Below are 13,011 nucleotides of genomic sequence, written 5' to 3' on the forward strand. Positions count from 1 at the left end.
TGCAACAATAAGGAAAAAAGACAAAAACAAAATGTATACGAGAGGATAATACGCTACTTCTTGGGAAACGAGTGAAATCTAGAGATGATTCGCATGGTTTGGTTTAACGACAGTAGCTTCTTACAAGGGCGAGCGCGCGTCAGTCGGGCGCCATGTTTTTGAGATTGCAGAGCATCAAGAAGGGCTGACATGCCCCTGCTCGTCACTCACAGTCCATCGCTGCGCCGTGAGTGCTCGTCGGTGCATTTGCGTCCGGACGTATAGATGGGCGCAACACGCCAGGACAGGCTGCATCGGAGGCCAGCAATAGGGTGACACAATCAATGTAGCTTAAATCGAAAAGATAACGGCGGGGTAACTGTCACCTGCTTGCGCAGTAACACAAACGACCAAGAACTTGAAAACGAAGGAATAAAGGAAAGGGAATAATTCAATTAGGTTCTTACAAACTGAGCATTGCTAAGTCTTGAGTGATTTACTACCGAATAAAAAATAATATGCATAAGAACACATGAATTTGGCAAGCGTTAACGCAGTATCACTATCCAGTTTCGACAGGTGGAAGCCATCTGCCACCAGAGGCCACCTGCGTACGTCGGAGCTGAGCGGTGCGGCTTGTCAGCGCCCTCTGCACTGCAGTCAACTAACTCGTCACAATAATTTTGTACTGCGACTACGCAGCAATTCGAGTCCTTCTTTTCTTTGTGCCAAGTGTGTGGAGCCATTGTGGCCTGGTCTCGGTGTTGTTTAGAGCCCCTGATTTTTCGTGTCACCGAAACTGCAGGTATGGTTGAACCTTTCTGCAGAAATTCCAGCAGGAAGAAGTTTTACAACTTTTGCCCGGTGTAGCATAACAGCAATTCCGTCGACCTTGGCGCTTTTCGTACGCAAGTAAGCACGGTCCTTATAGAAAATGCTAATATGCAAGGGCTACCTCGATTTGCATCTTTCTTCAACGCTTTCTAGGCTTCCTTTTTTACAAGTAAAATCATTTTACGGGAAACGTCTAGAAGCTACGGGCACACTCTCGGTCAAGCTGTAAGGACGCCAGGTTAGCTACAAACTGAATATATAGTCAAGCTTAGTCTTCATGTTGCATGGCAAAAATGACTGCAGTCTCTTTTGTTTTCCAGGCTCCCGCTTGACGATCAATCCGACAACCGCTTAGCATCGTGGAACGAAATGCAGTTTTGTTGTCCTAGCCTCTGATTTATAACTGACAATAGAAGCTGAGCGTATAGCATATGGAATCCTGCTAGCTGACGAATTCTTACATGCAGAGTAAATGTGCATCCCACTTCTTTATGTAATCTTTAAATCTTGTTCATTCTTGGGATTGTGTACGCGACGTCATATTTTACCAGGCAAAAAGTCAGATAGCCTTAACTGTAAGTGGAATACTGATAGCACGGTGTTATGTGGGGTGATGATTTTGAAGTTTTCTGGAATGCGTTATTATTTTCCTGTTGCAGATAACGTAATTGTATTCCTTGAACTGGATTACTCCAGAACGAGAAATCAAGACACATTCAACCAATTAACGAAACTAATTACCTGCGTTAATTACTTTACGTAAGATCGTAAATTACGAATTTCAGCTTGTGACCTTGCAAACCGTACTTACTTGGAATCAATCTCCAGAAGGGCACAAGTTTGGAGACGCACTGTTTTTGCCCCTTTTCGGACCAAATGCTTGTTTATGCATTCACGCACAAAAATAACTAGAATGCCCATGTATTTCCTTTGTAGAGTTTAGGAAATATCTCAGAACTACTCTCATCCTGGAGATTCACTTCAAGCGCGCAAGTCGTGCACACTCACCGGCCATAATTAGTAAATTGCAATAAGTGCCTTAAGGTATTAAGGTAATTAGTACATTGTTAATTTGTTGAATGTGTTTCGATTTCTCGTTCTCGTAAGGGCTGCCTCTTCGAATAATGCCGCTCAAGGATTAGAATGAGAAGGATCAACATTTGGGCGAGTTGGTACTGGTTGAACTTCTTGAAGTAGCAGCGCAAAAGACGAGGACAGAAGGAAGGAACAGCGCTGTCCTGTGTGTTCCTGCCTTCTGTCCTCGTCATAACGCGCTTCCCCTTCAAGATAAGAATGAGGCTCAGGGCCAAAAGCGATTTTTCAAAAGTCCCGACAACCTAAAGATGACCACTCTGTATAGGTCTAGTGATAAAAGTAACCTGCTTAACACAAGCGTTTGCTATTTGCTCTAGTGATTTTCGCCCCATTTAAGCACATTAAATAGAAGTGCACTTCGGTAGGGTCTCGCACCTCATTAGAAATGATTAATCCTGCAGAGCCTGCTTTCTTTATTGTCGCGGAATGCGTACTTAGCGCAACAAAACGTTTTTAAGATAAGAACGACTAGGCACATCTCTCGAATGTTCGAATGGTAGCACGGGAGTGCCGGCCGGTACAGCGATTAGCACAGATAGGGGGAAGACGCGCACGGCGGTGTGCCAGTGGAGCCAGGGCGGCCGCGCATCGAAGCACGCCTGCGTGTGTGCAGTAATAGGGCATCAGCATGGAAGGTGGTCTACATGTTGTATGCGCCGTTGTTTGGGCGCGCAGAACTGCATGCGCTGAATTGAACTTCGCTGGCAGCATTTCTGCCCGAGCATCATGGTAGTTGCGAAACCAGTTTTGAGTATTCGCATCACGCTTAGACGGCTGGCAGATGTCCCAACCCGAGGCCGATAAACCACATCGACTGCAGCAAATTGATTTTTCTTGAAAAGAAAAGGGATATTTGGTTCCTTTCGTGAACAGCGGTGATAAGGAGAGTTGCCAAGTGGTTTTTCGGCGAGACATAAGTAAGCAGATGTCTGCTTTGATCTTTATCTTTGTCTTCGGCATATTAATCTTCCACCCCACTCTAACACTATCTCTGTTAAGGTCATCATTCATTTGTTGCAAATCGTCTCCAGTGTTGGTGAATAAGACAATGTCATCCCCATACCAAAAGTTGTTGAGATATTCGCCATTTATCCTTACTCATAAGCCTTCCTAGTTGGATAGCTTGAATACTTCTTCCAGGCACTCAGTGAATAGCATTGAAGTGATTGTGACTCCTTGTCTGACCCCGTTTTTTTAGAGGTATCTCCCTACTTTTCTTGTTGAGAATTAAAGTGGCTGTGGAATATCTGCAGACATTTTTCAAGATATTTACGTAAGCGTCCTGTACTGCTTCATTACCTAATGCCTGTATGACTGCTGGTATCTCTACTCCATCAAATTTTTTTCGTAATCTATGATTGCAATATAGAGAGACTGATTGTACCCTGCGGATTTCTCGATTACCTGATTCATGACATCGATGTGATCCATTGTAAAGTATCCCTTCCTGAAGCCAGCCTGTTGTCTTAGTTGACTAAAGCCCAGTGTTGCTGTTATTCTATTGGAGATTATTTTGGTAAATATTTTATATAACACTGGGAGTAAGCTAACGGGCCAATAATTTTTCAGTTCTTCAACGCCTCCCTTTTTGTGGATTAGTATATCAGTTGCATTCTTCCAGTTTCCTAGGACCCTTGCAGTCGATAGACACTTCGTGTAGAGAGCGGCCAATTTTCCTAGCATTATGTCTTCTCCTTCTTTGATTAAATCGACTGGTATTCCATCCTCTCCTGCCGGTTTTCCCTGTTTCATGCCTTGCAAGGCCCTTCGGACCTCACCTCTAGTTATAGGAGAAGTTTCTGTATCCTGTTCATTCTTGTTTCAATAGAATACTGCTGAGTCCTCTGGGTATTGTACAGGTCAGTATAGAATTCTTCCGCTGCTTTTATTATACCTTCGAGATTCCTGATGATATTATCCTGCTTATCTTTCAGTGCATACATCTTGATTTGTCCTATGCCAAGATTCCATAGCCAAAATCACAGTATGGTCCCAAGGAACAGCGCAGAGCTCCACCCTAGAGCAATGTGTGCCATTTCATGTTTGTCCTTTTAATTTTAAATGTTTCCCTTAGGCTTATCCAAGTGGGCATGAAAAATACATGAACAAATGCATTCTTTGACCTACACCAAAATTTAATGCACAGTCGCGTTTACGTTTTTCTCACACGAAAATTTGGCAGTAGCGATCGAACCCGCCAGCATGCGCTTAGGTGCGCATAGCTGCTAAGCAGTCGGGGTGGATGTAGGACATGTGCATTTCGATGGCGGACATAATAGTTGTGGGAGTAGTTATAATTAGTTCTGGAATGCTGCAATAATCTACAAAGAAAGCTTGTATAAATATATTGATTTGGGTCTTTGCAGTGAAACACATCGCATGGCATGTCGCAGCTCGGTATGCCGCGCATTTTATATAGAATGGGCGGAAAAGCGCATAGTCGCAAGTATTTTCCGAAAAATGCAGGAATATTGTATTTTGCATAAAACTTCAACTGAAATTGGGTTTATGCGTAGTCCCAACGGCGAATATTTAATGGTTATGGTTGCTCGCGAAACAGCGGATGTTGAAATATTCATATGTAAAATACATACATATCAGGTTTCCATAGAAACGATGCGATATACGTATGAGTAATCTTTACTGGGCGTTAACATGGCTAATATAGAGGGTGTTTCAGTGAACACTTTCAAAGATCATTAAAAGTTGCCTATGGCAGATATCACAATTCTAGTTCATGAGCTGGTCTACTCGATGCGGTGGACAATACTTGCACAAAAAATTGATGCAACATCGAATAATTAATAAGAATTCAATAAGATTTTAAGTGATTATATTATGGCCCCTATTGCAATTTATAAATTCTAGCCGTGGAGTTCGCAAGGTGGATCCACGAGGAACAAATTTTCAATATGACACCAGTTTCGAGATATATATTCCCGAACTTTCATCATCATCAGCAGCAGCAGCCTGGTTACGCCCACTGCAGAGCAAAGGCCTCTCACATACTTCTCTAACTACCCCGGTAATGTGATAATTGTGGCCATGTCGGCCCTGCAAACTTCTTAATCACCTTAATCTTTATTCGCCCGAACTTTGCAGAGAAATAAATTAGCGTTCCAGTTAATTTGTTAACAAAACGTCGTTTCTTGCATTGAAGTATACAAGTAACTGGAACGTCAAAGCATTTCTCTGCAAAGTTCGGGACTGTATATCTCAAAACTGGTGTCATCTTTAAAATTCATTCGAAGTGGATCCGCCTTGCCAACTCCACTGCTAGAATTTGTAAATTCCAATATGAGTCATAAGATAATTAGCTAGAAAGTTCATTAGTGAATTCTTGTTAGATTAGTCAATATTGCGTTTCATTTTTTGTGCAAGTAGTGTCCGCCGCTTCGAGTAGACTGGCTCACAATCTAGGATTGAGCTATCTGCCACAGGCAACCTTTAAAAAATTTTGAGTGTTCGCTCAAGCACCCTGTATAAATACCGCATGAATGCACGAAAGCAATAATCGAAAACGCCCATTTGCGGAAAGCGCTGGCCCAACCGAAAACCGATAACGAAACCTCGAGCGAATAATTCGGACTACTTGACGCATTAAAGATGCGCATAGGCTCCGCCCACGTAGCCTGCGATGCACCGCCATAAAAATATATCGCCAAATATAGTTCGCTACGCCTGAGCGGTTTCCAGACTTGCATATAGGCACAATTATGGCCTTTTTCCTGTCACACAATACGTCACCGGTGCTCAGTGACTGTGTAAATAATAAACATGACACACGACTTCCCAGCGAAGATGGGTTTCTTTAACATCTTTCTGCAGATGCGCTCACAACGCCTGACGGCATGTCTTTGAAGGAACCGTCATTTTATTTCAAAATGGCCATATAAAATATAGCATGAAATTTTCGCAGAAACACGCGGTATATGTTATCAACACATGATTTTGCCCCTTATTCAGCATATCCAACTGGATCTCCTGCATTGTAACAAGAAATCGTTCTAAGAGGGCAACATTTATGTATATATGATGACTTCCGTCCAACGTAGCTACGTCGTGCAAACAGGTTCACGTGCACCTATAAGCATTAATGTTAATATATCATTAGCATACAACGTAATCATATTTGCCCAGTACAGTTTATGGAGGGCTACGTGAATGCCTTTACCTGGCGAGTGTGGACGCCTGGATTGTCACAAATAGCGTGCTCAGGTGTTCTGACGAGTGTGGCCAGTGCCTCATCTTCGTCTGGCACTTTACCGTCATTCTAACTTGGAATACACCAATGCTTCTATGACGTCGGAGGACACTTTTCAGTAAACTATCCTCTGCAGTCTGAAGAGTCCAAGTTATAAACGAGGGTTGTCTGGCAGGGTGCGTTCTTGTAGGTTCACGCGCATTGCCTGATGCTTGCGGTTAGAAGGATGTGTTATAGTAGTTTCCATGGCTATCAATGGCACAGGCCAACAGTCCAAGGGCCAGACCTGGTACACGTACAGAAATACCCAGCTTTATCGACAGAAGGACAACCGTCGCCATAGCACAATCGCTTGAGCATGGCACGCGTCATGCAATTGATATCAGTTAGCTGACACTATCGGGAAGTTAATTTTTTCGCTTGGATTTCCTTTTTTCCCGGTCATGTTCAGATTTCAATAAGCACCGCGCAAACACGCACGCACGCACACACGGACAAATTCAGGCCTTCATCTAATATAAGTTTTTAATATAGCAATGACGAATACATAAAGCAATGCCGTCTGTACAGTCACGGGAGAGGACATGGTGCTCCAAAATATTTTTTCTTCTATCCAGTGTTGTGATTCATTGCATCGCAAGTGTTTTCTTTTTTTCTGGAGCGTCTTACAGAAGTCACAAAGGTCGGTTCTCTGAATTTTCGCAGGACATGACGTCGCCCAGCTATTCGCAAGACGTCTTCGAATATGCCTTGCTTATGAAGAGCCTTCACGCAGACTTTGCGGAGCCATACACTCTTGCTGGACAACTGATGGAACTACGAACAGCCCACGACCGGAAGGCCTTGAAGCTTCCTCTCTACTGCACAGCGGCATCAATGCAAATTTGCGAACTATTGGACCAACTACCAGAACTGAATGAGCTTCTGTACTTGGTGGGAGCTGAAGTGGTTGAGGTCATCTACGGAAAACTTGCGCTACGCCTATACGAGGATACGGAGGATGTTTGCCACTTTCGAGCAATGGAAGTAGTTGCCGTATTTTTACACTGTGTCCTGGCTCGACATCGCTGTGTGGACAGTCTCCAGGTATGACTTAGGACCCATGGTTATCGCTTGTTGTTCGTGCTCCTGATGGTTCATGTTGCCAATTTATGGCACACAGATTCGCCATATTGACATTTATAAACGTCTTGGCATAGCCAATTTCATTTTAAAGATTTCTTAATTCATTCCGGAAGTTACTGCAGGAGCTGCGGATAAAGGAACATGTGCCTTCAGATAAGTACATCTCCTCAACAAACAGCTGCAATATGTTTGGAGGATTCATGGTTATATTGCGCTCAGTTTCACACAGACGACATTAAGGAAGGACAGGACGTGGACGGATGTAGCGCAAACTACCCACTGCGTTGGTAGTTTGAGCTACGTCCGTCCACGTCCTGTCCTTCCTTAATATCGTCTGTGTAAAACTGAGCGCAATATAACCAATAACGTTCACCAACTAGCCCCCTTCATTGCTTTACTAAATGTTAGGAGGAAAATGTGCAGAATTATTTAACATAATGTTTTTAAGCTTGCTGGAGCTGCAAAACCATAAGATAATGAACACGCCATTGTATGTTACTGATATAGGTAAAGGTATTTGCATCTGGTACATAACCCAGCAATTATTTATTTAAATGTAAACCTCATACATGCATGGTGCTGATGCATAGTATGAATGCTTTCTCTTCTTGACAGCAAACATTGAATTCTGTCGTAACGCGTTGCAGCATGGCCTACATGACATTACAATAATTTTATTTGAGTCCTGAAGAACTGAGGTCTGGGGAGCTGAAGGATCACCGAGATCAAGTCAGTGGCTCCGCCCACGATGGGACTGGGAGACGAAGTCCCGCCACAATGTCGTGGGCTCTCTGGACCGCCTGGAGTTGAATGTCGAGATTGCTGCTCATGAGGGATTCCTCCCATCGCTCTCTGGTGATGGGTGGAGAGGCATTAAGAGCTGCGCGCAGCCAGAGTATGTGTTCAAAAGAGCATGAGTAATGATCACATTTGGGGCATGACTGTGAGTGGTAAGGGTCTATCCTGTTAAGGGACCGAGGAGTGGGATGCGAACGGGTTTGCAGTAGTCTGAGTGTGATAGCATAAGGATTGTTCAATTTGGACTGTGGAATGGTAATGATCTACTGCCCAGTCGATAATAGAAACAATTTCGTGGAAAGTACATAATGGATTTTTGTGGATGCTGACATCGTTCCCAGCCTGGCTACCTGCGACAGCGCGGTACGTGAAGTTCAGCGTTCCCCGGTGGGCCTGCTCGTTGGGATTACATCCCAGCGGGTTAAGTGAGCCATCTAGATGGGCTCCGAACCAGATGTGGTATCCTCCTTCGCTGCTCTCCCGAGTTCTTTGAAGTGCTTTGTTCACAATACTGTTCGCCTGTTCAGACACGAGGGCGGACGAGAAGGATCTAACCGCCGTGTGCAAGTCCGGAAAGGCGATACGGGGAACTTTTGAGCTGTGAAAAGCCATAGCCATCGCCGCTTCCTCCGCCACATGGGCGAACTTTGTATAGATAGAGGCTGCTTTAACCAGGTTGCCCCCCGCGTCTACAACCGAGACAGCGAACTTATCCCCACTGCCATACCTACAGCAGCGACAAAGAGGGCATCTAGTTTTTGCTGATTTATCTTTTTAAGGATGGACTTGGCTCTTGCGAATCTTCTACCTTCGTTAGGCCCTGGTTGGATACTTCGAGGGATGGGGTCAACCATGATGCGAGTTCTGGTTTCCACGTTCAAGCTAACTTCGGTCGCCGGCTCATGTCTGGGTTGGATACCCGCTTCTTCTAAAATCTTGATCCCAGCCTTAGTGAATGATTGGCTCATTATTTGAGCCGCTGTGTGAGATTCTATTAGCTCATCGATGCTGTTGCAGAGTGCTAGCTCCAGCAGCTTCTCGGTGCTCATAGAATACGGATGGGCGAGCACGCGCTTGAGGCCGGTTCTGATTAGGGAGTGTAGTTTGACCTTTTCCGCCTTACCCCAATTATGGTACGGCGCGATGTAGATAACATGACAGGAAGAATGCGAGATAAGCTTTGAGCAGATTGTCCTCTTTGAGACCGCCTCTTCGATTTGAGACACGGGCTACAAGTGTTAGGACATTACTAGCCTGTGTAATAACCCTCTTGAAGGCCCTAGAGTTAGAGCCCTTGGCATCAATGAGGAGACCTAGAATCTTGACCGAGTCGATCCTTGGTATTGGGTGTCCATTCTTAACTCGAATTTCTACCGGCAGTGTTTTCAGAGGCGCAAGGTTTCTGGCCCCTTGTCTGTACTGTAGGTTTAACAGTAGCCCTGATTTAGGGGGGGGGGGGAGGGGGCGGAGTTAAAGGGCCGTGTTTGAAAGAAAATTTTCCGTAGCCTCCAACGCTCTTTGTAACGAGTGATCGTGATGTCGTCCGCATAAATGGCGTGACACACGTTCGGGATCACAGCGAGGTGGGTGGAGAGCTTGTGCATGGTTATATTGAATAAGAATGGCATGGCAGAGCAAAAATTTTCTCGTTGTGGTCTTCTGAACGCGGAGGAGGTAAAATTGACGTGCATGCATTATGTTCGTGAGTGGCCGTTTCATCAAATTGTCGCTATTGGAAGCGTGCAACTGTTGTAGCTTGGCGAATAAGTGACTGCTCCTTGCGATGGTGCTCATAGCACCCACATATCTTGAATATAAGAGATTTACTTTCTAATTTCTGAAGCTTTGGTTAAGTGGGTAGGACTCCCGGATGGTCTGCGAGAGGTGCGTGGTTGACCCCTCCCCCAACCGCACACCAACCTGTTCATAAGGCGGCTATAACCACTCCAAGAACCGGGTTTTCAGCGATGTGATGCTTGGAAAGAGGTTCACACAGACCGCTACGCATGCTGAGCCACGGACAAAGCAAAACAAAACCGCATACAACTCTACAAATCATGTCTGCTCATGCCATTCCGGCAATTTTCCCCAGTCGGGTATCGTTCCCAAGCGTTGAAGCCCCCTAGTGGCCCGAGCCCATTGCTGGTAGTGCTTTGGTACCTATTTTACTGGTAGGTATCCGGCAGTTCTTGTCCGCCTCCCGCATCCATGACGGATGCTCTACCAGGATGCAAAGAGACCTACATTCTTAGTGTATGTACCTTGTGAACACAATTAAAATGTAGTTTGTATGTTCTTATCGCTTCAGCAAAGACACGTTTGTTCTTTCTGAAATATCTTGATCGTTAAAATTTCGAAACATGCAAAGTACACAAACTAAAACCGCCCCAAAAGTAAGCAGATTTAACAGCAAGTTTGTTCTGGCAGCAGCGATTGCTACGGAACGCACAGCAGTGCATTTACAGATTGTATTTTTTCAGACTATTCAATTATTTTATTTCCTATGGCATATACGACAATTTCAATCCCTGAACTGAGCTTCTCGAACAGAGCTTACTCTCATAATTTGTCAAATGCGCAATTTACTAATTTACAGAGTGTACAAGATTTTCATTTCCTTTACGGCACTTTCCGCAATTTTTAAATTGCTACCTTCCATTCTGCGTGGCATATTCACTGGAAACAACTTTAAGGACTACAGCGTTTTGAAATCGACATGGATCACCGGAATCGCGTACTTTCTCTTTAACTTTTACATCATTCGAACATGCGTCCTTATATAGACTTTCGTGTATACTGTTCGCCCAAGCCAGCGTACACGCAGAAAGCCTTAATTTTCTATGGAACATCACGCTTTGGCCTGCTTCTAGTGTTGTTGAATTGTTGATTCTTTATCGGCTCATCATTGTCCCCACAGGAAGAGGAACGTACGGCTCACACTGCTTTCGGCGTGCCTTTGTTTATGGCAAACCTAGTGCACCATCAACCGGCGAATTTTTCCCCTTACCATAGTCATACACCTTGTTAGAAGCAACGAAGTTACTCTTCACTCGGTATCCGCAGTGCCGTGAATACTTCTTGCGCTAAAATTACGACTTTGAGTTGAGCTGTAATATCAACTTATCTTTCTGCGGACAGCAGTTGTACGATAAGGAATCAGCTTAGCATCCCCCTGTTCACAAATATTTTTAAACATTGTAGTAAACCAACGGAGGTCGGGCAATCGTTTCCCGAAACAAACATAGTTTAACCTTTTCAAGGCAAGTGGTCAAGCCGATACTGTTCGATGTTCTGTTAGGGCAAAAGGTCACCATGTAGAGTAAATATTGAATGCGCTCCATCCCCGACACAGCGAAATGCCGGGAACCCACGAAACGATTACTATTAACAAAGTGCTTCATCTCCGTGGGTCCGAGCCGAGAGAAGTGTATAAAATGGAGGCTTCAAGAGCGCATAGCCGTGTGCGGTGGGCGTCATCGCATGTGCTTCTTGAGTGGCATGGCTCCGTCTCGTGCATAGTGCTGTTCTCAAGGCCGCTGTAATGTCTGCAAATATATGGAGGAGCCCAGACGGCCAAGCTTGGTGTTTGCAGTAATTAGGTCGACGTATTAGTCACTAGATTTCACCAGCTCTTTCAGTGTTTAGCTCGGGTCGCGCTACTCGCACATTTCGTATTGCACGCGCCGTTCGTCTTCTAAGTTCGCGCCCCACAGCCCTCATGTCATAGTTGCTTTCTCTTCTTAGGTTTTTACCCATCAAAATTATTGACCCGAGTTTTCTTGCAGTTCGTGCTATCGCCACGGGGATACCACGGTGTTAATCTCCTACTCTGCGACGCTTTGTGCCGGACTACGTCTGTGACCTGCCTTCATCTGAAACGCTCTACCTTCAATTCTGAGTCTGCTGCCGCAGTCATCGGTGCCGTCTCTCGACTGCTCCGGGAACAGCTAATCGAGCTGTCGCTCGAATTGCTCGTATTTAACGGAAGTGTCCATGCGTCGTTGCAAGACTTCTCGGCGAGCCTGTCCAACACAAGAACTCTCAAGGTGCTTGTGGTCGTTGATGTTAGAGTCACCGACCCTAAGGTAATAATTTTTTATCAAAAGCCTACGTGCGCATGCATTGCTTGCCTCTTCTGCGTTCAGCGTCATCATTGTGGTATGCTGGAAACTGACCTAACGTTTCTCATGCACTAGTTACGCTGGGTGCTTACATACGCGTATGTGTGCTAAAACTTTTGGATAAAGGCATCTAGGATGTCTAACCAGAACTCTTCCTTTCTATAGCAAGTATTTCAGTTGCGGCTATAGTCTGTGTCATCTTGAGAGAAGCCTCATGCGCGCCGCGTTTCTAATCGCTCAAAATAAAAGGAAAACAATTTATGTGAAGGCGCATTCTGAAAGTTTGAAGGAAGGCTACAGTGGGGACATGTGGAGTGATTTCTGCGCGGCACCACTTCACCACGGTTGCAGGAAGAAAGCGGGTTCACCATGTCGCGCTCTGCCCGAGCAAGTTTCTCATTCAGGTGCCTTAGCGGATATGTGAACACTATGACACCTTAATTCTTCAGCCCGTATTTATATCTGGGACATTATTTTCACCACTTCTCCAGATCTTGTCTCCCCGTTACCTTATCTGCATGGCCTAAGTGAATACTGTATAATAATTTGCAGCATAAGAACTTCCATGACAGTCGAAGAATACTTCAGAATTGTCGTTGAACTCGCCGCGGTAGCTTAGAGGCTATGACGTTGCGCTGCTGAACACAAAGTCGTCGCTTCCGTCCCTGCCGTCACAGCTGCTTTCCGATGCATCCGGAGTGCGAAAATGCTCGTGTACCGTGTGGCTCATAATCGCATCGTGATCTTGGTGCCTTGAAACCCATAATTTAATCTTTTTTTTAGGTTATAAGTATACTGACGTTGACGTATTTAACACTGAATTCGGATAAGTTTTCTCTTACCGCATGCCAACTT

The 13,011-nt window shown here is 44.8% G+C and overlaps 1 protein-coding gene across 1 annotated transcript in view; it reads left to right on the top strand.

Moving 5' to 3' along the window:
- The first annotated feature begins 656 nt into the window (after positions 1-656).
- Positions 657-13,011, top strand: part of LOC129386599 (uncharacterized) — a 53,354-nt gene continuing 40,999 nt past the window's right edge. The window contains exons 1-3 of the mRNA XM_055074679.2: positions 657-784; positions 6,818-7,198; positions 11,821-12,120. Of these exons, the coding sequence (XP_054930654.2) occupies positions 6,821-7,198; positions 11,821-12,120 (678 nt within the window). The 5' untranslated portion in view covers positions 657-784; positions 6,818-6,820. The remainder of the gene's footprint in view (positions 785-6,817; positions 7,199-11,820; positions 12,121-13,011) is intronic.

This window comes from Dermacentor andersoni, chromosome 4 (assembly GCF_023375885.2).
Source record: "Dermacentor andersoni chromosome 4, qqDerAnde1_hic_scaffold, whole genome shotgun sequence".
Classification (NCBI taxonomy): domain Eukaryota; kingdom Metazoa; phylum Arthropoda; class Arachnida; order Ixodida; family Ixodidae; genus Dermacentor; species Dermacentor andersoni.